The sequence below is a fragment of the Phascolarctos cinereus genome, unplaced genomic scaffold (assembly GCF_003287225.1).
Source record: "Phascolarctos cinereus isolate Bilbo 61053 unplaced genomic scaffold, phaCin_HiC Scaffold_5;HRSCAF=322, whole genome shotgun sequence".
Classification (NCBI taxonomy): Eukaryota; Metazoa; Chordata; class Mammalia; order Diprotodontia; family Phascolarctidae; genus Phascolarctos; species Phascolarctos cinereus.
In genome coordinates, this window is record NW_027555958.1 from 292,820,581 (window position 1) to 292,843,687 (window position 23,107).

At 43.5% G+C, this 23,107-nt stretch overlaps 1 protein-coding gene and 1 pseudogene across 1 annotated transcript in view; one reads left to right on the forward strand and one right to left on the reverse strand.

The window, feature by feature from the left end:
* Nucleotides 1–2,016, reverse strand: part of CRHR1 (corticotropin releasing hormone receptor 1) — a 94,096-nt gene extending 92,080 nt beyond the window's left edge. Inside the window, exon 1 of the mRNA XM_020997783.2 lies at nucleotides 1,539–2,016. Coding sequence (XP_020853442.1) covers nucleotides 1,539–1,571 — 33 coding nt within the window. The 5' untranslated portion in view covers nucleotides 1,572–2,016. The remainder of the gene's footprint in view (nucleotides 1–1,538) is intronic.
* Nucleotides 2,017–3,001: 985 nt separating this feature from the next.
* LOC110215831 (large ribosomal subunit protein uL2 pseudogene) overlaps nucleotides 3,002–23,107 on the forward strand; it is a 200,766-nt pseudogene continuing 180,660 nt past the window's right edge.

Sequence of the window (23,107 nt, forward strand, 5' to 3'; positions counted from 1 at the left end):
GCAGTATTCAGCCCATAGTAGATGCTAAATAAATAAATAAATATGTTTTTTAATTGATTACCAAAGATCGAACAGGTGTTGCAACCAGTCTGGAGCCCAGGTTTTTCTTCCTGATCCAAATATAGCACTTTTCTCACTGTCTCAGTTAAAAGCAAGCTGTATTTCAAGGGCTTTGAGGGTGAGGTGGGGTGGGGAGTGTGATTTATTTCGGTCAAATTCGCTATTATTTTTTAAACATTCTGTTGCCCACAGCTTGAATTAAACTACTAGTTTTCAAAGATGATTTGACTCACGTATCCCTTTGTGTATGTAGAGACACAAAAGACGAGAAAAAGATTCTATAACAATTTGAAAAGTAAAAAAAACAAAAAATCGAATGGGTCATTTGGTATCGTGTAATCACTCATTAATCACTCTTTAAAAAAAAATTCAGCATTTTCAAACTTCGACGTTACAGAACAAAAAGCGCTCCCCCCCAAAAAAACCCCCAAACCCCAACAACAACCTAGAAATCAGTTAAAGTGATTTATCTGTGTGTGCATTGAAGACCACTACAAGTCTCCCAGAAAAGGGAAAAAAAAAAGATGCCCAGAATTCACTCTTTTACAGGGTGTCGGACTCCATTCTGGACAGTAAAAATATGCTATCCTACTTTATTGAAGACTGATTCCTGGTTTGGGATGAGTGAGTGGTGTGTCTTGCCACTGAACTTCTGCAGGCAAAAATTGATGGGTTATTGGTGACTTTCTTAAACTCTAGGAGCTGGAATATCTTCGCTAGACGCTAGACACAAGACCGAGCGGCTTCTGGCCCCCAGTTCCAGGAAAATAAATGGGCTCCCACTCCCGGACCCGGCTCAAGCACGGCCCCGCCAGGAGGCTAGCCAGAGAAGAGGACCGAGCATCTGACATCTCATCTCCTCTGGGGAATATTGTTCTATTGATCAAAGGGCTCGGAGGAGCGAGAGAGATTTATCTCCATAGACATGCAGATTTCTGCAAAGGGAAAAGGAGCCACTGGGCGGCCTAAAAGGGAGGAAGGAGGAGGCGGAATCTAAGGAAGGTGTTTAAGGAAAAAAACAGGCGAGAACCTTACCTCCAAAGCGCTGAACTACTGAAGCCCAACCAAGACAGAATAGTGGGCGGGTGCAGGGGCAAGCAGAGGAGGGGGGAATGGGGACTCAATACCCGATCTTGGAATCACCCTGGCTCTCTGAAGCTTGAGGAAGGGATTCTCAGGCACTGCGGATTCCGGGAAGCGTTCTCCCAGCCCCAACCTGAGTCCTCCCCACCCATTTCCCCGGAAAATCATCCGCTCCTTCGGAAGAGTTTGGCTTCCCCTAAGAGCATTAAAGCAGTCTCCATCTCTGGTCGTTCCCAAACCATCCCTGGCCCCTGGCCCCCAGCTGGAGCGGGTCAATCCTGCGCCCCCGCTCCCCTACGCACACAGCTTCCCCTCTTCCCCGCTACCGCTGGGGCTGTTGGTGGGGAAGAGGTTGGAGCAAGTGGAGGGGTCCCTTTACCCGCCCATTTTCTTACCTGGATGACCAAGAGGTGAGGGCGGCGTCCCATCCTTGGGGTTCTCTGGCCCGGGACACCTGGCTTACTGGCACATCCCCAGAAGGGCACGGCCAAGCTTGGGTTAGGGAGCTTCTTTGCTAGCGATCTGCGGGGGAAAGCCGGAGGTAGCGCGGCTGGTAGAGAAGTGAGGCAGCTCTAGTCTCCGAGAGTGGGAGCCCAGAGGGATGGGGGAGGGAGAGCGGGGTAAGGAGCGGGAGGGGACCGCGGCACTGGCACCGGGCGAGCAGGGGATCGCAGGGGAGGGGAGAGAGCGGAGCGCCAGGTGCTCCTTTACAAGGCGGCACTGCCCGCCCCGCTCCTCAGCTCTGTCCCCGGAGGGCAGCCCGCAGCCCAGTCACATCTGCTGCCAACAACCGGCTCCTTCTCCCGTCCGCCCCCAGCTTCCCTCCCCGTTCTCTTCGGCAGCGCCACCTCTCTTCTTCCTAAGCCGGGTCCCCGCGCCCGCTTCCCTCCCAGTTCTTAAGGGAGGGCACTGGTCTAGCCTGCGCCTGGCAGTCAGGAGCCCCGCATCGCCCCCGCCACCTCTCTCCTCCTCCTCTTTTTCCTCCTCCTCCTCCTCCCTGTCCTTTCTTGTCTCTTTCCCTCTCCTCCCCACCTCCTCCTTCCCCCTTACCTCCCTCCTCCTTCCTCTGCCCCCTTTCCTCCACCCTCCTCTCCTCTCTTCTAGCGCTCCCCCCTCCCCCCTCCAGCCCGGCTAATCACTGACCCCTTTTCCCTGCCCCCCTTCTCAGTTTGCAGCAGTCAGTTGAGCGCGGCTCCTGCGCCGCCAGCTTCAGGGACCGCAGTCCGGGAAGAACCTAGAGATTGGGACTGGGGCGAGAGTGGGGGGAGGGGAGAGGAGACTAAGAACCCCTCTTCCACTCGCTTCTTGGAAAGGCTGCGGAAGATAGAGACTTGCGGGACATAGGGGGAGAGATCGGGCAAGACATACTTCTGGGACACAGAGTGGGTCTGATTGGAAGAACAGAGGCGGGAGGGGTGAGGTGGTCTGTGGAGGGTGCCCCTCCACCACCTCTTCCTGAGAACCGTGCTGGAGAGGGACGGAAGGCTAGCAGTAGTTTTGGAAGCTCAGGATTGCGTTTGGGTGTTTCCCGACCCATCCCCCACAGCCCCTCCTCCGATCCAGCCCTGCTATCTCTCCTTTCTTTGCTACTTGCGAAGGGGGTCCGCAACTCTAGGCCTGAGTGGTAGGGTATGGGCACTCCCTGCTCTTTCTAGCACCTACTCTTCACTCCTCCGTAGCCCTTCTATGTTTCAGAGACTATTACCTCATTTACAGAATAACCCCCCACCCCCTCCACCCAGACCCCAGCAGGAGGCTGTGCCGTTTCCCTTTGGCCAGTGGGGAGAGAAAGATATCAACAACGTTGGAATCCAGGCTCCTTAGCCCTTGTCACCCATCTTTCCTGCCCAGCGCCAGAATGACCGTCTGTGTCCCCAGCCCCCAGATCACTAGATATAGCTTTGGTATACAAAACAGAACTTTGAGCTCACTTCCTGGGACTAGAGATTTGGTTCCTGGAAGCATCTTCAATTCTATTCAGCAAAAATTCGTTGTCTACCGTAGTGTAAATGCTGGGGAGAAGTACAAAGATAAATAAGATGGGGTCCCTACCCTTAGGAAGCTTACCATTTTGTAGGGGAGGTGACATGGACAGGGACAACCATTTTACAAGGCAAAATAGGATGCTCCAGGAAAGAGGTGCAGTGCTAAGGGAGTAAAAAAAAAAAAAAAAGGAGAGATCACTTTTGGTTGGAGCAAGCAGGGAGGGAATCAGAGAAAGCTCCTTGGAGGAGGTGTCATTTTGGCTGGGCCTTGAAGGATAAGTCTGAACAAGACAGGAAAAGATGGGGGTAAGGGTGGGGAAGCAGTAGGGAGGAGGAAAAGGGAGAGTCATCCAGAATCAGCATGTACAAAAGGAATATTACAATATGAATAAAGCTTCTACCTTTGCTATCCTGAGTTTTCCTCTACCACTTCTTTCAAAACTCAACTCAGGGGACATCAAATGCACTGTAGGATTTAGTCCTTGTGTCAATATTGCTTAACTGCTCCTTGTTACAAGGGAGGATTCACATGGATCGAAGATGGTCTATATCTGAAAAAAAAAAAAGATGTGAAAAGCATCAGTAAGCCTTTTTTAAAAATCAATTTTTAATAAAAATATAATCCCAAATCACTTCAGAAATCAACCAATCAGTCAAAGGTGTTTATTATGTGCTAAATGCTGGTGGTATAAATTAAAAGAGTGAAACAGTCAAAGAGCTTACATGCTAGCTAAGGAGACAAGAGAGCAGCAAGGTGCCATAGTGCACAAGAGCACTAGGCCTGGAGTCAGGAAGACTCATCTTCCTGAGTTCAAATCTGACCTCAGACACTTACTAGCTGTGTGACCCTGGGCAAGTCACTTCACCTTGTTTGCCTCAGTTTCCTCATCTGTAAACTGAGCTGAAGAAAGAAATGGCAAACTGCTCCAGTATCTTTGCCAAGAAAACCTCAAATTCGTTCATGAAGAGTTGGACACACACAACACACACACACACACACACACACACACACACACACACACACACGTATAGACAGAATAAATACCAAACAGTTAAATACAAGGATGTATGGGAGAGAGTGCAGTAGTAGTGGTGGTGGTAGTGGATTAAGAAAGACATCATCTTGAAGAAAGAGAGACTGCGTGAGGTAGAGGTGAGGAGGGAGAACTCCCAGCCTACAAAGGCAAAAAGAAGGGAGGTAAAGTTCTGTGGTTGAGAAGTGTTGACAAAGCCATTTTGGTTAGATCAAAGAAACTGTGGAAAGCAGTCTAGTCCAGTGAGGCTGGAAAGAGAAGCTTGTGTCAGATTGTAAAGGACTTTAAAAGCTAAATAGTTTCTATGTGATCCTAGAAACAACAGGGACCCATTGGAACTTCTTCAGTAGAGGGATGACGCAGTTAGATCTTTGGGAAGATCTGATGAAGTGAAGGGAAGGGAAGGGAAGGAAGGGAAGGGAAGAGAAGACAAAGCAAAGGAAGGGAAGGGAAGGGAAAGAAAGTAAATAAGCATTTATATAGCACCTACTATGTGCCAGGCTCTGTGCTAAGTGCTTTTTACAAATATTTACAATATTACAACTTTGCAAATATTTACAGTATTTACAAATATTTCAAATAACATGTCTAAATATTATCTCATTTGAGCTTCACAAAAACCTTGCAGTGTAAGTGCTATTGTTATTATCTTTATGTTACAGTTGAGGAAACAGAAGCAAGCATAAGTGATTTGCCCAGGGTCACATGGCTAGTGAGTGTCTAAAACTGGATTTGAATTTTGGCTGGATCTGGGGCTGGAAGAGAAAGACTTAAAGCAAGGCGACCAGTTAGAAGTTACAATAATCTGCTTGAAAGACGCTAAGGACTTGATGGCTATGTGAGAGAAGGGTTTGGATGTGAGAGATTTGTGTAGTTAGAAATGGCAAGACTTGGCAACTTTGTATATGTAGGATGAAAAAAGAGTAAGGAGTCGAGGATGATGCCCAGGTTACAAACCTTTGACAGAATTAGGGAAGTCAGGAGGAATGGTGGAGTTCCGGGAAAGATTCCGGGAGTTCTGTTTTGGCTTTGCTAAGCTGGAGCTGCCTTTGATGACATCCAGTTGGAAATGTCCAACTGATGAAACAAGACAGATGCTCATGGGAATGATTGGGGCTGGATATGGGGATCTGTAAGTCATCAATAAAGTGGTTACTAAGAGAGAGGATACAGAAAGAGAAGACTGGGATAGACCCTTGAGGAACATCCACATTTAGAGGGTACGATATGATGATGAACCATCAAAGGAGATTGAGGATAGTCAGACTAGTAGAAGGAGGATGAGAAGTGAGGAGCATCATAAAAACCCAGACAGGAGATAGTAACCAGGAAGAGAAGATACAAATAATGTTAAATTCAGCAGCTGGCTTAAAAAAGATGAGGACTAATTGGAAGTTGAGAGGATGCCCATCAATTGGGGAATGGCTGAACAAGCTGTGGTATATGAATGTAATGGGGATACTATTGTGCTATAAGAAATGATGAACAGGCTGACTTCAGAAAAACCTGGAAAGACTTATGTGGTCTGAAGCTGAGTGAAGTGAGCAGAACCAAGAGGACTTTGTACACAGTAACAGCCACGTTATGCGATGACTAATATTGTTAAACTGAACCCTTCTCAGCATTACAAGGATCTGAGACATCTCCAGAGGCCTCGTGATGGAAAATGCTGTCCACATCCAAAGAAAGAACTATGGAAGTCGAATCGCTATCACTTATTTTTACCTTCTGTTAAGTTTTGTTTCATCTTTCTGATGGTTCCTCCTATTGGTTTTAATTTTTACTTACAACTTCACTAATGTGCAAATATGTTTAATAGGAATGTAAATATAAAGCCTATGTCAGATTGTGCGCTGTCTTGGGGAGGGTGGGGGGGAGGAAGGGGGAGAAAAATTTTCAACTCAAAAGTGTATGGAAGTGATTGTTGATAAATCAAAATGAATTAATAAAATTTTTTAAAAAAGACCAGTAAGAGTCGGTAACTTTGGAGGGAGCAATTTCAGTGGAGTGATGAGGTTGAGGTGATTGAGGAGAGAGTAAGGGGAGGCAATGAATGGAGACAACTTTATCTAGGATTTTTGCTGAGAAATGGAGGAGATATATGGACGATAGCTTGAGGGACTGGGTAAGGTCTAATAAAGGATTCTTTTAAGGATTGGGAGGTTTGACGGTGTTTGAAGGGAGTAGCGAAGGAACCAGTAGATTGGTAGAGGTAAAAGAGGAAAGACTTGGGTAATGATTGAGGTTGCAATATTCAGGAGAAGATGAGAAATGACGGAATCAAGTCAGGGGAGTCTAGGAACCAGTTCTTACTGGTGTCTAGGAGCCAATTATTAAAATTATTTACACCAAAGAAATTGTTGCATGTTGCCTTGATTTATTGTTTTGTTGATTTCTAGACTTAAGAAAGTGATGGAGAAAATTTTAATAATGCGGATTAAACTTAAAAGTGTGTCTTGGAAAGCCAGTTGCTAAACATTTACCAGCACACTCTTGGATCAAGGACAAGGAGAAGGGCCACTTTGTTATCAGAGATTGGGAAAGAAGAAAGACTGGGAGATGACATCAAGGGGTTTTGAGATGAAGAGAAGAGGAGAAGAGGGTGCCTAGGTCAAATGGCCTCAATTTCCTCCTTTTTTGTGAGGCAATTGGGGTTAAGTGACTTGCCCTGGGTCACACAGTGTCAAGTGTCTCTCAATTTTCTTAGGAAAGTAAGAGGCAGGGGCAGCTAGGTGGCCCGATGAATAGAGCACCACCCACAGAGTAAGGAAGACCTGAGTTCAAATCCAGTCTTAGACACTTATTAGCTGTGTGACCATGGGCAAGTCACTTAACTCTGATTACCTTAAAAAAAAAAAAGGAAAGTAAGAGGAAAAGTGAGAAAACTGAGAGAGCAGAAATAGTGGGAGCGGGGAGTGTGAGAGGCTTGAAGAGTATTCTGGGCCAGGCCTATCAGGCTAGTCCAGTGATTTATGCTCAGGGTTAGCATACAATAAAACACTCATGGACCATAAAATGCAGGAAAAATGACTTTAGCAATGACAAATGGTAAACAACTTGGTAAAAATGATATCATTCTTAGGGTTGAAAAAAGAATCATTCAGATAAAAGAGATACTCCCTTCTACCTCTATATTCACCATGATAACTATCCGTAACAATTCCTGATAAGCCCTAATAGGCTAGCCCAGGGGTGGACATTTTATGCCGTGAGTGGCAAGGAAGCTAAGCTAATAATGACACTGAGAATAGCTTCCTAATTCCCTTAAAGGGAAACCAGATTGGACTACAAAAAAGAAGACCCAATCCTACCAAACCCACCCCTTGCTGTTGAGGTCCCAAAAATGTTCTAGGAGATAATTACATCACTAAAATAATCTTAAAACAATCGTATCATAACTAGCACTGGAGGAGAAGCTTAACACAAATAATAAAAACACAAAATAATGCAGTCTTCTCAAAGGTACAATTCATACAGTAGGGGTAATGTTAGGGGCAATTCAGAGTGGATCTCCTGATGTAAAAACAACTCTGATGGCCAGCAGTAGCACTAACAGCATCAAATTCGCAGCACATACCTCCTACACCATCACCAAGCCCCATCACAGGTCCTGGTCACTTGTATCATCTTGCATGTAACCTGTCCTGGGATATGAGTTGATTATGCTGAGATGCACAAGATATTGCTGTCCCCTCAGTGGGGGCTAACCGTTTAGCCAAAATCTATCCCTCCCTGGGTAACTCAGTGGGGAATGGTGATGCATTTTGGTCCCTTCAGAGACTTTTGCTGAGGGGGTTACCCTTGGTTCTTTCATCTTGGGACTCAAGATTACCATCAAGTCAGTTAAAATATCCCTTTTCTACCACGTGAATTCCTTTTCACCACGATTCTATTTACTACTATATTTATTGTTTTATGGTCTATAAAGGATTTATTTAGTGCTGATGTTATGTGATACCTCTGAGAAATATGTATATTTTTAGTGGTCCCATTCTGAATTCTTTTAGTTCTAAATTCTCCAACAATTTCTTCAAATATCCCCAAGGAAGGATAATGGAAGGATACTGAATAGCTCCTTACTGGTCCTGACAGGTTTCGGCCACAGGGATAGAGAAGAAAACATTGGTGAGATTACTAACTCCGTAGCACTTATCTGGGACCTGGGATACCCAGTTTATCACATGGCCAAAGTCAAGAATGGCCACAAAAATCAGCATAGCCATTTTATTCATATTTTAATAATCTACTTTAAGTTGCCAAGTGCCATCTGGCTTCATTACTAGCCATACTGGATTATTATAAGGGGAATTTTTTTTATAGCAAAATACTCCAACCTCCTTCATCTCCATTATGAGGGAGGAAATTTCATTCACTCCTCAAACCTGGGACTCAATATTACTTAATATTTACTACAGAGGTTGGTTAGGGTAATTCCAGGGGCTTCCATTCTACCCACAATGATCCACATAGAAGTTACCATAAAGATCTGCGCAAGTACCGACTACCCCAAACTCAATATATTCATCAATCAGCAAGCAGTTACTAAGCCCTACTATATGCCAGGCACTGTGCTGCCCACTATACATCTTCCTCGATTAGCTACTGAAACCACCTCCACTTGAGCAAAGATACTCTTTCTTTTGGTCGTCTTTCCCATAAAACCTCTTATGAAAACTGGGCTATCCCTATGGATCCACTGAGGGTGCTTTACTATAATGGTAACCTGGGTGCTGGGATCTAGAAGGCTTTTAAATATGTGACAACACCACCCCTCTGTTTTCTAAGTCCCAATGCCTTGGACAAATAGTTTCCTGCTGTGGTCCTAGGGTTAGAACAGTCCAAGTTCTAGGGAAACCTTTGCCCTCAACCTGGAGGAATTCATCTCATTGGTCCTTTAAATTTAGATGCAACGAATTGTGTTCCTTGAATAGAAAATATAAGGAGCTCCGATGGTGAGGTTTTGACCAAGTAGGGTAGAGGGTTGCGGAGATTTGGGCAAAGCAGAAGGACTCTTACTTTCTGGGTCCTGGATGTCACAATACAGTGTTACTGACACCCCTCTAGATTGACCATCAATTGTCTTCTTGTCAACTCCGCATTTCAAAAGCCATACCCAAACCTCCTTAAAGAAAAAGGTACGATCACCCATCTAACATGGCAACAGACATCATTCCTCCTCTCTTTATTTCCAGATCATCCTTTTGTGTAGATATTCCTATTTACCTGGAAAGCTGCTGAGTCTTCCTCAATTTCTCACCAACTGATTTGCCCAGGATTGCATAGTAGTCTAGCAGATAAAATCCATAACTAGATTCTGATGGCATTCAGGTAGGACTTTGCCCAAAAGGTGGGATCTAATTGCAGGCTGCTTATAGTATAGTAGAAACTGACTACTGGAATTGGAGGGGCAGCTAGGTGGCGCCATAGTGCGGAGTGCCAGGCCTAGAGTCAAGTAGACTCATTTTCCTGAGTTCAAATCCACCCTCAAACTCAGACACTTACTAGTTGTGTGACCCGGGGCGAGTCACTTTACCCCATTTGCCTCAGTTTCCTCATCTGTAAAATGAGCTGGAGAAGAAAATGGTGAACCACTCCAGCATCTCTGTTGACCCCAAATGGGGTCACAAAGAGTAGGACACGACTGAAAAATGAGTGAAGAACAGCAATCTAAAATGTTATCTCTCTAAAATGTTATCAAAATGTTGCTATCCCTTCTCAAGGAATAAGACACAGAGGGAAATTATCTTTATGGGTCAAGTGTGCCAAACTCCCCATACAATGGGACAAAGAGCAGTCCCCACCTGGGGCCTTTATCTGGTTCACCTAATTTTACAGAAGGAAATTCTCCATAATTCTCTAAGCTGATGGAACTTTACCACCAACAAAAACTCTCCATTAGAGAGATTCAGCCATTAGAGAGTTAGCCATTCTTCTGATGATTAATTAGCTCACTATTTAAACTTCTCTTGTGACCTTCTTAGTTCCTTGTAGGTGAAAATCCAGCCACCCCCTGACTGCTCCATATTGGAAGACAAACCTGGAAGGTAGCCTACCCGGGATTATGATGGGATCAGCCTGAGGCTCTCTTCATAGTAATCCCGGTTCCTAGTCTTCATCTTTACTCTTCTTCCTATTCTCTTCCCTTCTAGCCCTAATATCAGCAGGGTTTAACATTTCTCCAAGAAAACCTCTGAATCAGAGATCATGCTTCTCATCTGTAGCCTATCAGTACCCACCCCCCTTTCATTGCCCTTTTCATCCATACTATGACTAAATCTAGAAAATGTACATTCTTTAAAGATGAGACGCTCATTCATCTCTACTTCTAATTGTCCAATACACAAGGACAATTTATTCTTAACTTTCCTTATGTCACCAATCTACTTTTTCTAAAGGCACCATAATAAGAACCAAGGAATTGTTGATTTTGATCTATTTTTACTTTTCCTGTCAAGTTCCTTAAGCATCCACCATATTAACCCTGTAAAGTGAAAGAAAGCTTCCACCCTACCCCGCTGAGAGGACTCCCCGCATCCCACTAAGAACACTTAGATCACAAGATACCAGAGTTCTCTATCTTAGCCATCCAATCACTTAAGGTTCCGTTTCTTTCACATCACCCTCTCCCCACTTCAACAGTGAATTTAACCACAAAGTGAATTTAATTGCAAACTGAACTGAATTTAACAAAGAATGAATTTAAGTCTAAAGAACCCCTTAAATATTCTGGGTCAGTCCTAACTTGGACCAGTCTAGTGATTCAGGCTTGTAGTTAGAATGTAATAAAACATGCATGGACCATAAAATGTAGCAAAAAAAAAAAAACCCAAAACACGAACAACTTTACTAATAACAAAGATAAAAGGATGCAATTCCTAAAGTTAAAAAAGATAAAAAATTCAGATTAAATGGCTATTCTACCTCCACATTCCCCACAACTGGCTGCTCTAGTTTGGAAAGCTATTCCCACAGGACAATGAGAATTCTACTAAAATCTCTGACAAAGACTTCCCATAGCATAGGGCCTATACTACAGGCCTTTTATGTCTTAGCTAGCAAGGAAGCCTTTCCAATGATGGTCTTGAGAACAGCCTCACAGCTCCCTTAAAGGGAAACCAGCCCAGCAGACATAGAACAAGGAAGGAAGAGAAAGTTTGGAATAGCTTCCCTGGGTAATGAGATTGGGAATCAATTACAGAGGAATTAAAGGATTGCCTTGTTGTAGTGAGGACTCACTTGAAGTTGAATAACATGAATTTATAAGGCACAAAGTCAGCATGGTTGTGTGACTTCCTCTAGCTCTATTCAGCAGCATGTGAGTTGGAGTAGAGGAGGTGAATGGTGAGAGTCATTCAGACTGAAGCTTGGTGAGATATGAGCAGTGATAGGACAAGGTTGGGACTGGAGGAAGAGTGAAGGATTCAAGAACATAAGACAGCATGGAGTATAATTAGCTAACCCTAGGGTCATGATTCTCCAGGAAATCCTACTTGGTTAACCCATATTACTTTCTCCAAAGCTTTCATATCAACATGGGCAGCCTGGTATGTTGGATGGAGTATCAGATTTGGAATACAAAGAACTGGGGTCAAATCCCAGCTTGGATATGACCTATAGTTTTAGACAAGTGATCTCTCCTCTGAGCCTTGATTTATCCTTCTGTATGAGGTATTTGGGTTTGATGCTCTCTGAGGTGTCTTCATGTTCTGAATCTTATGAAAAAGCATGCAGAGCTCAACTTGAATACTTCAAGTCATCCAAGATTCATCAGTGTGGCCACTCCTAACCTTCTCTTCATATTTTCTTAGTGGACAGTTTTCACGAATTGCAAAAAAAAAAAAAAGTCATCTGGCATTCAATCCTTTCATGGTGAACTTCTCAGCACTTCTGTAGTCTAAGCTGTAGTTGTACACAGTAACGATAATAATAATTGACATTTACATAGCATTTTAAAGGCTGTGAAGCACTTTGCAGATACATTGGGGTCATCCAAGGAGCTCCTCCCTCCATCTGCTCTTTGGAATACTTTTTATGGAGTTGAGCATGTGCCAAGGCTACTTCTTGGTCCACATATGCTCTGGATGGAGCATTTTCCATGGAATTGAATATGTATCCTTGCCCTCTTTGATGGCCCCACAATAAGGCCATGTCCAATGATACTGTTGGTAGAATTGTCAGTGCCAGAAAAACCAGAACCAGAACTAAAACCAAAACCAAACCCCAAACTCAAAATTTAGGAACCAACAAGGGTTTGGTGTATTTGCCACCAAGGGATGCCACCCATTCCCATTCTGAAGGAGAGGCAGGAGGTGAATTGGGTATGAAAGGCCTCTGGATTGGACAGGGCTTATTACTGGGGGCTTCCAGGGTGGGAATAGGAGACATTGTATCCCTTGATTAAACAGAGACCATCACTGGGGCTCTTCTTCAGCTTAGCTATCTCTTGCAACCCCACCTTAATAGATAGGCCTGTCCTTGCTGTTTGGGCAATAGGAAGGATGGCAGACAGGGTCGGCATTACAATACAAATAGGGTCAGGAGTGAGATAGAGGAATCATTAACAAAAATGGAGTTGATTTAGTTTTCTTGGCTAGCCACAACACATGTTCCTGGTCATTGCCGAAGGGTATAGTTGATCCTTTGAAGATCCTTTGAATCCCATGATGGAGGAACCATGCCAAAAAGGATTGGCCACAGTGCAGGAAGAACTGCCGACAATAGTCTTTACAAGGAAGGATCATTTCTATTGTATCTCTCTCTCTTCCCTTCTCTCAAGCATTTTGAGACTCAGGCAGCCTGTCCTGCAGAATTCCACTGAGGCAAGGCAGAGCCGACCTCGCTACTTCATACATTGAATCAAGAAGGGAATCTGGTTATCTCTTTTGCTAATCTAGATATGAGCCAAACTGGAGTTTTAAGAGTTTTTTTTCCCCAGAGCTTTGGGTTGGAGGCATAATAAACCCGAGAGTATGAGAAGGAGCCTGATCTACTCTTAAAGGCCAGGTCTTTGAGCCTCGAGCTGGGACCTCTTGGTGGGAAGAATCCTCCTTCTCCCCCTCCTCCTCCATTATGAGTTTGCTTGCATTGACATTGATATCAACTGATCCTCACAGAAGCCCTTTGTAAATAGGGAGTACAAGCATGGGTTTTATATATTTCTAGGAAATTCAAAGGCAGGAAGATAGGGCAAGCCCAGAGCTCAAAGCAAAAGCAGCCTGCTGCAAGTGAGACTTGTGGGTCTCAGAGAGAGCCATAGGCCCCAGAGTTTAGGAACTATGACCCTTGACCAAGATCACACAGGAAGTGCCTGAACTAGGACAAGAATCCGGGTCTTTCGACTGTTAATTCTTGTATTATTTCTGCTACACGAAAGTTCATTAAACACTTTAAAAATTTTTTTACCACCTTTGAAATCTTAATTACATTATAATCTGCTAGAGTAGAGGTTAGAAGAGGCATGACCCAGCTAGTAATCAAAGATGTCCCCATGGAGTTCCAGGACCCTATGTAAGGCTGGTACTAGCTAGGATTTGTCTACATTAGGTCTAGGGCTTCACACACAAACACACACAAATACATGCACACATATCTATGTACACATGTATAAGGGTGAATGTGCATGTGTTTCTAATGGTGGGAGATTGGCCATGGAGGGTTCAATCCTGGGAGCATGCACGTGGATGTTTGGTTAGCCTGCTTCTAGAAGGCCATGATGCTGTGGAAAGGAGAGCCTGCCTGTCTACTTCAGATGCTCGGGTATTCAATTGATTGCTTCCTGTTCATGTGAGAGAGAGGAAAACAAAAGCTTTTCAATTGGTTGCTGAGCCAGAACTTGGTGCGCATATAAAAGGTATTAACCAGCCAAAGGTACAGACTAGGGGGCAGCTAAGTGATGCAGTGTATAGAGTACTGGGGCTGGAGTCAGGAAGACTCATCTTACTGAGTTCAAATCTCCTGGGGGGAGGTGATACAATACATACACATAGAAGGAGATAACAAGAATAAAACATAGGGACATCTAGGAGGCACAGCGGATATATCCCTGGAGTTAGGAAGACCTGAATCCAAATCCAGCATCAGACACTTACTAGCTATGTGACCCTAGCCAAGTCACTTCACCCTGTTTTGCCTCAGTTTCCTCAACTTTTAATTAAGTTGTAATACGATCTAGAGAAGGAAATGGCAAACCACTTCCTGTATCTCTGCCAAGAAAACTCCAAATGGGGTCCCAAAGAGTTAGATGTGACTGAAATGACTGAAAAACTAGACAAATTGAGCCCTCTTTTCCCTGGTATTGAACAAGTTCAGAACTGTCTGAGAATGCTTAGTTCTGGGCCAGGAGCAAATCAAGAGACTTTTTGTTCACCCCTGCAGTAAGCATATAGGAAACATACATCAAACATTCCTCCATTCCACATTACCATGAGCAGTCTTACCAAGCATCCACCTGGCTTCCCTGTGCATACTCCCAGGAATGGACCCCACACACACATAACTACGTTCACACATACACACATATACATATATATATCGACACTTACACACATATGTAATTGGACATTTACACATACATGTATATACACGTATATATTCATTCATATACACTTCCATTTATGAGACACCTGTGTTTGCCTAGGAGAATGGTTAATGTACCTCTCTCTTACTTGTGGAGAATCCAAATGGGATCAGGGTCCACTCTTCCCCCCACTCCTCACATATCAGCTCACACTGAAGCAGAGATAATGCCATCCATCCCTTCAAAGGGTCAAAGCTTCTTCCCAAATCTCCATCTGCTGCCATCATCAATCACACCAAAACAAGGTTTTAGCAGCCAGTTGGGTGGTTTTTTTTGTTGTTGTTGTTTGTAATCAGACATAAGTAATACATGGAAATATAAGGGGATAAAAACTGAACTGGAGTATATACAATAAGAACCAGCTTTGGGTGCTTTTGTTTAGGAGGAAAGGGTACAGACATCTCTTCTTCTGTTCATTCCTCCCCAAAATGAGTAAAAGGCAGAGTGGGGCAGATAGGAAATGTCCCATACTTTCCAATTACCGCCCTCCAGCAATGTTAACCAATGAAATTCTCAGAAGAAATGGGACAGGCAAATCATATCCAGAGAGCAAATTCTCCTCTTAACCCTGCCATTCTTTTCATGTGGTATCTAATATGGAAGAAGAACTCTCATTTTTCTGGCTTCTCTCCCCCACAAGTCCCAGAAATTTAAGCTCAAAAAGATGTTACCATACTAGTGAACTCTAGGACAGAGTCTATCTGGCCATTTCTAGAATCTGGCTTCTCTTATACCAATACTTTTCAGGCACAAGCCTGTGAGCCAAGGGGTTATACTAGGCTAGGTGTGTGTGTGTGGAAGTGAATTAAATTAAATGCAGTAGAAGTTTCCCCCACAAGAACCCTGCAAAGTGGGAAATATAAATATTATGATCCCCATTCTGCAGGTGAGCAAACTGAGGCTTGAAAAAAGCTCAATTACTTGCAAAGATCTCACAGCTAATAGGTGGAAGAACCAAAACTGAAGCCCAGATCTTCTGACTTCAAATTCTGTACTCTTTCCATCACACTAGATTCCAAGTAGTAGAGCTTCCTTTACTTCCTCTCAGGGCATTTAGGGACCTTGGCTGGCTGGATGGATGAATGGATGAATAGATGAATGAATGAGTGGATAGATGGATAGATGGATGGATGGATGGATGAATGGATGAATAGATGAATGAATGAGTGGATAGACAGATAGATGGATGGATGGATGGATGGATGGATGGATGGTTGGATGAACAAATCCCTAAAAACTCTGATAGAGTTGACAATGTGACAAAGTCCTCTTTGACACCTCAATGGATACAATCACAGAAAGCCCAGAATGTAATCACAAAGCGTAAAAGATGGCTAGAGTTTTCTTACAATCCCACAATAATATATAAGTTCATTAATCAACTTGAGAAGATTATAGGGCCTTGGCCAATGGATGAAGGCAACAGAAACCACATAGGAAATATTTTGTGATTGGATGAGAGAATTAGTCCTGACCTTTAGGTTTATATATAAAAGAGGCAAGCTGTCCAGGAGTGGGGAAATCCTAGTACGATTTGGAGAATGGGAAGCAGTCGTGGAGGATACCCCTTTGCCTATTCCAGAGGCTAGTAAGGTGAGAAGGGGATTTTCTTTCTTCTCTTCCCCTCCATTCCCATTGACCACATCATCAGAGCTACTGAACAACTAGAAGCCAGGAGTCAAAACACAGATATGTAGATATAATCACCTGTTGGAGGAGGCCGATTCAAAGAGTGTGACTGCTTGAAGCAGAGAAGTGAGCCGGCTATGGATTCAAGAAAAGAGCAGATCCAAGGAATCCATCTAAGTAACCTACTCAGCAGAGGCGAGGAAGAACTCTATGAGGACTCAACAAAGAGAACAAGGACTCTCAGGGCCTGAAATACCTGGATTTGTGAGCTATCTTCTACTACAGAATATATTCCCCCTCCCCTTGCCCCCAGTAGAACTCTCCTTCGTAACAAAGAAGTTAAGCAACTAGGTGGTATAGTGGATAAAAAGCTGGACCTGGAGTCGGGAGGACCTGAGTTCCAATCTAGCCTCAGACACTTACTATCTGTGTGACCCTAGGCAAGTCACTTAACCCTGTTTGCCTCAGTTTCCTCATCTGTCAAATGAGCTGGAGAAGGACATGGTAAACCACTCCAGTCTCTTTGCCAAGAAAACCCCAAACAGAGTCACCAAGAATTGGACACAACTAGTCGACTAAACAACAACAATTAGGCAAGAAAACCCAGCTCGTTGGCCATGTTTGACTATGTATGCCTCCTCCTCCACCTGCAAAGGGCAACAACTAACCAACCAACCTAGTTAAGATCAGAGGAAGTATTTGAACTCCGGTCTCTTCTGATTCAAAGTCTAGCGTTCTTTCCACTAAGCAAGATCCCATAATGAGTTAGTGGCAGATATGGAGTTAGACTGGTGTATTGTGGGGATCTTTCCCTGCCTCCTCCTTGCAAGGGGAAACCTTGAGCAACCAGTTCCACCCACCTCACACGGCTCCTGGGCCCTCTGAGGCCACTGCTCCAGCCATCGTGAGTCTGATGACATCCACTGCCTGAGTTTTCTGGAACAGGCTCAGGCCTGGCTCATTGGCTTCTTTGAGCTGCCATCTGGCCAAACTCATGTGGCTGATCTGGATGGGGTCCAGTTACTCCCAGGAACACAATAAGGGAGAGGAGTGCTGACCAGAGCTGCTCATCAGCTTATTAGCAATAAAAGAAAACCCCTTGACTGCACCTCTCTGCTCCCTCCTCCCCCTACACACTTACACTTCCTTCCAGATGTCCAATAAGGCTGGCTGGTTTGGGGTCCATTCTTTTTTCATCTCATTAAGACACCATTGCTTAAGATGTTACTTGAGGGAGGTAAGATGGTGTAAGTTGAAACAGACTACAGGAATTGTAGGGGAGGCTAGGTGGTAGAGCAGGTAGAGTACTGGGCCTGGAATCAGGAAGACTCATCTTTCTGAGTTCAAATTTGGCCTCTGACACTTACTAGCTGTGTGAGCCTGGGCATGTCATTTCACCCTGTTTGCCTCAGTTTCCTCAACTGTAAAATGAGCTGGAGAAGGAAATGGCAAACTACTCCAATATCTTTGCCAAGAAAACCCAAATGGGGTCAGGAATAGTCAGGTATGACTGAAACAACTGAACAAAAACTAGAATTGTATTCAGGGGAAGAGGAATGGGGTTTTTATCTGAGCACTGCTACTTATTACTGGGGAAAGCTATTTCAACTCTCTTGTCCTCAGTTTTCTTATCTGGGTTGGATTAGGTGACCTTCTAAAGACCCTTCAACTAGGCTTCCATGCGTCAGCCCCAGAGGCAGTGTGGTACAGTGTAAAGGAGTCCTTGAATCAAGATATTTGAGTTATAATCCTAACATTAATTCATTCTAGCTGTCTAACCTTAGACAAATCACTTTAACTCAATGTTCTTCAGTTTTCTCATCTGCAAAATGGGTTTTCTGGAACAGAATTAGTTCTGGCTCATTGGCTCCTTTCAGCTGCCATCTGGCCAGACTCATGGCTGAGCTGGAGGAGGTCCAGTTACTCCTAGGCTCGAAATAAGGGAAAGGAGTACTGACCAGAGCTGCCTGTCAGCTCCCTAGCAATGAAAGAAAATCTCTTGACTGAGGATTTGTAACAGGTGCACTGCTGCAAAATAGTTCCATTTTACAGATGAGGTGTAAGGAAAATACTTTGTAAGTCTTAAAGTACTACACAAATGTGTTATTATTAATTTACCATCTATGCTGATCCTTCTCCCATTTAAACTCCAGTAATAGAATAGAAAAGAATATTGCTTTTGGAATAAAACGACCTGGGTTCCAATCCCAACTCTGCCACTTCCTATTTGTATGACCTTGGGCAAGTTGCTAAACTTTCTTGGGCCTCAGTTTTCTCATCTGTAAGACAAAGGAGTTGATATAAATGGCATCTGAGGTCTCTTCAAACTCCAAGTCTATGATGGCATTTAATTTTTATTTTATTTATTTGTTTTGGTGAGGCAACTGGGGTTTAGTGACTTGCCCAGGGTCCCACAACTAGTAAGTGTCAAGTGTCTGGTCTGAGGCCAGATTTGAACTCAGGTCCTCCTGACTTCAGGGCTGGTACTCTGTACCCTATGATGGCATTTAAGGTCTTTCATCAATTCATTGCCTACATCCTCTCCAAACTGATGTCTTGCTATTCCCTATCACAGTCCCTTGGTTTTAACCATGCCAAGCTCTTTACCTTTCCCTGTATATTCCCCTCTCACTTGTGGCTCCAAGAAGCCATAGCAGGTGCAGTGGCCACACCCTGGTGAAACCATCTTGGCAGATGGGCTAAAGCAGATTAAGGGTAACCAACTGGCCTCAAACCCATTGGTGAATTAGGGGGTGTCTGCCCCAAGCATGTGAAGACTTTCCCCAGTAGAATAGGTGGATGAGAATAATTTGTTCCAATGGGCACCAAGGTGGCTGAAGCAGGCACTATGGAGGGCTTAGAGCTTGGTCAGACATTGAAGATGCCAAAGTCATCCACTGCACCTCGAGCCATCTTCAGTCATTTTGACCTTTGTCCTGCCCCTGGACTTTGATGACTCTGGAAGAGAGAGGGAGGCTGGTGACTTTGTGCAACTCTGCTTCACAAATCCAATTCATGTGCAAGTCGAGATATCATCCCATGATGTCACTGGTCCTCTTCAAAAACGAAGGATGAATAACAACATATTCTCCTCTCTATTTTTTATTGTGCTATGATTCTTGCTGGAGAGGCAACATGGCACAGCAGATAGAGAGCTACTCTTTTTTTTTTTTTTTGGTTTTTGTTTTTGTTTTGAGGCAATCTAGGTTAAGTGACTTGCCCAAGGTCACATAGCTAGTAAGTGTCTGAGGCCACATTTGAACTCAGGACCTCCTGACTCCAGGGCTGGTGTTCTATCTGCTATGCCACCTAGCTGCCTCTGATCCTATAATTTTAAATGAGATACATGTAAAGCACTTTACAAACAATTAGTAATTTATAAACTTTAAAGTCCTATATAAACACCAGGTTTTTTTAAAAAATGAGTTGGCTTTTTATTTCTTCTACCACAGAAAATGTGCGAGATGGAAAGAACTCACAAAAGCCCTTGAATAAATATAGAAATCAACTTGTTCTAACCTTTATCTAATACAGAAATTCCTTCTATAGCATCTTTATTTTTAATTAATTAATTTTATTTTTAGTTTGTGGAGTAAAACAAGCATTTCCATAGTATAATAATAAAAAAAAGATGATTGCACACGAAACTGCAAATCTACTATGTATAACTTGCTATTCCTTTTAAATATACAACAAAGTTATCGTGTAAATTTCTTTTCTTCCTTCCTTCCTTTCTCTTTCTTTCTCTTTCTTCCTTCATTCCTTCTTTTTTCTTTTTCTTTCTTTCTTCCTTCCTTCTTTTCTTCCTTCCTTTCTTTTTCTTTCTTTCTTCCTTCCTTCCTTCTTTCTTTTTCTTCCTTCCTTCCTTCTTTTCTTCCTTCCTTCCTTTCTTTTTCTTCCTTCCTTCCTTCCTTTCTTTTTCTTCCTTCCTTCCTTCTTTTCTTCCTTCCTTCCTTTCTTGTTCTTCCTTCCTTCCTTTTTTTTTTTTTTACAGCATCTTCGACAAATGGTTAAATGGCTGTGCTTCAATGCCTCAAGTGACAGATTGCTGCTAGGTCACTACCTAATAAAAGAGCCTACACATTCCACTGTTGCATAGTTCCAACTGTTTGGAAAGTTCTCTCTGCTACCGAAATTTGTCTCTCTGCAACCTCTTCCCCATTGGTCCAAATTCTGTCTTCTGGAGTCATAGAGATGACATCTTCCTTCTTCTGTTTGATAAATATCTGAAAACTGAAATCATAGAACCATAAGTTTAGAGCCAGAATCAACCTTTAAGGTCATCTAGTCCAACCTCCCCCCCCATTTTACAGATGAGGAAACTGAGGTCAGAGAAATTAATAACTTCTACAAGGTCACACAGGTTGGAAGTGGCAGAGCTTCTGCTGCTTAATCAGACTCATTCTAACTGTATCATGCTGCCTCACAAATCATTCTCTTTCCCTCTGCTCCCCCCACCCCCGCCAAGTCTTCTCTTTCTCAGTTCTTTATTAATCACAGGGCTGTGGACTGATTGTCCACATGGACTTCCGCGTTCCCTCAGTAACTGTGAGTGACAGACTGCCCGTGAAGATCGTAGGGGTTTCGGAGCCCACTTCCTGTGAAGGCAGCTCCAGATGAGTGTGAGTGGGGACGAGGGGGAGGGGAAGCCTGAAGGCTAAACATGGATTGCTGGCATCCCTGAACAGTGCTGCCTGTGATATTAACTCAGCAGAGCTGTGTCAAAATTACTCATTTCTGCTGCTCAGCCATCTCTCATCTCTTCCTTTGTAGAGAAATGCCAGTTCTTCCCGACCTCCCCCTGCCACTTCATAGGAGAAGACAGGAATGGAGAGACCTAAATAAGATTGAGTTATATTCTCCATGGAACTTGCCCAGATTACCAATGAGCTGGAGGCTGAAGACAAACACACTTAGCTAAACGGATCCACAGCCCAGTAATGGGACGATATTCAAGATCGGTAGGCTCTGCCTTAGTTTGTGCCACTTTCATAGTCTTGGAGAACTCAGGGTCACCTTTGTGACCTGATGAGCTATTGGAATCAGACTGCAGCAGAGGAATTCATTCATACTAAAGTAGAAACGACTGATGAAGCTTACAGAGACATCTCCCTCCAGACAGTTTGCATTTTAACATGAGTGAAGAAGCCATATGCCAAAGAAAGTTGGATAGGACCCCCAAGGTCATCTCATCTAGTTTCATAGTATAGTGGTAGCTGAAAAAAAAAAGATAAATACTCTCTTGTCCAACTGCTTCATTTTCTCATATGAGGAGATTAGGGTCCAGGGAAGTGAAATGACTTGTCAACAAGAAAATTCAATTTAATCTAAATTTATTAAGAGGCTACTATGTGCAAAGCACTGTATTAGGTCCTGAAGATAATAAAGATGAAATCAGATACAGTCTGTTCCCCTAGAACAGGGGTTAATCAACTTGTTTTGAAAAAATATTTTGGTAACTCTATTTCAACAAAATTGGTTTCCTTTGTAATTCTATGTATTTTATTTAATGAAATTAAAAACAGGATTGTGAAAATAATAGGATTCAAAGGCTGCACCAGACTGCCAAAGGGATCTACAATACACAAAAGAGGTTGAGATGTCTGTGCTAGAAGCTTACCACCCCTTGGGAGGGGTGGATGAAATACATACTCACAAGTAAAGAGAATGTATAGAATGGTGAGGGGAGAGTGAAACCACTCCCTATTGGTTGAAAGAACTAGGGGTGATTAGCTTGAAGAAAAAAAAAGACTTTGAGTAGGGGAAGGATAGGATAATGCTTTCAAGTATTTAAAGGATTATCCTGTATTTAAGGAGTTAAATCAGTTTTCTTTGGCCCTAGAGGGCAGAGCTAGGAGCTAGGAGAATGTGCTAAGGAGAGGTAGATTTTGGCATGATAAAAGGCAAAGAAAGGTTCTGTCATTTAGAGCTGTCCTAACGGGATGAGTTGCCTGGGAAGGTAATGAGTTCCCCATCACTGGGGGTGCTCAAACAATCATTTGTTAGGGATGTTTTGATGAAGGCTGAAATAAAAGGCCCCTGAGGTCCTTTCTGACTCTGAGAATCAGCAATTCTTTATCTGTAATAGGAATCAGAGGGTAGTAACTTCCTAGGGAGCTTCCCAACAGAGAAGTATGAGACATTTAAAGAGAGAGAACATTTATACCTGGGCATATCAGAGAAAGAGTCACTGCTGGTGAGTGACCGAAATAAGCCTGGAGCCCAGACTCTCAGCCCAAGTGATATTTCTACTATGTCCTAATAAAGCATCTATAATATTGGAGTGTCAGGTACCAGACTAACAGTCTGCTTACTTATATGGGCAGCCCTGATGATGGCTTGTACCAACTGGCTCCCTTCTTCCCCCTCACTCTCAAATCAAAGCCTTTCTCCATTCCTTCTCCCTTTCTATTGCTTCTCAGTTACATTTGGAGATGAGATTAACTCTCTAAACTCTTCTTCCCCAGTAGGGCAAAGCCTGGGGGCAACAAAACTCCCCCTGCCCTAGGTGCCAGTGTACAGCTGATACAGAGAGAGGAAGGTGAACACACAGCTCATACACCAACTATTTTTAGTTGGAGAAATTGGTTGCCAGGAACATTAAGCTAATTCCATCCCCATATATCAAGGAGGCGACAGCAGAACTGTTTTCAGGGTCTAATTGAGGGGATTTATGGTAAAATGCCAGTTGTCAGAGAAAAAGCAAGCCCAGGGCTCAGTTGGCCCAGGGCTCAATCTTT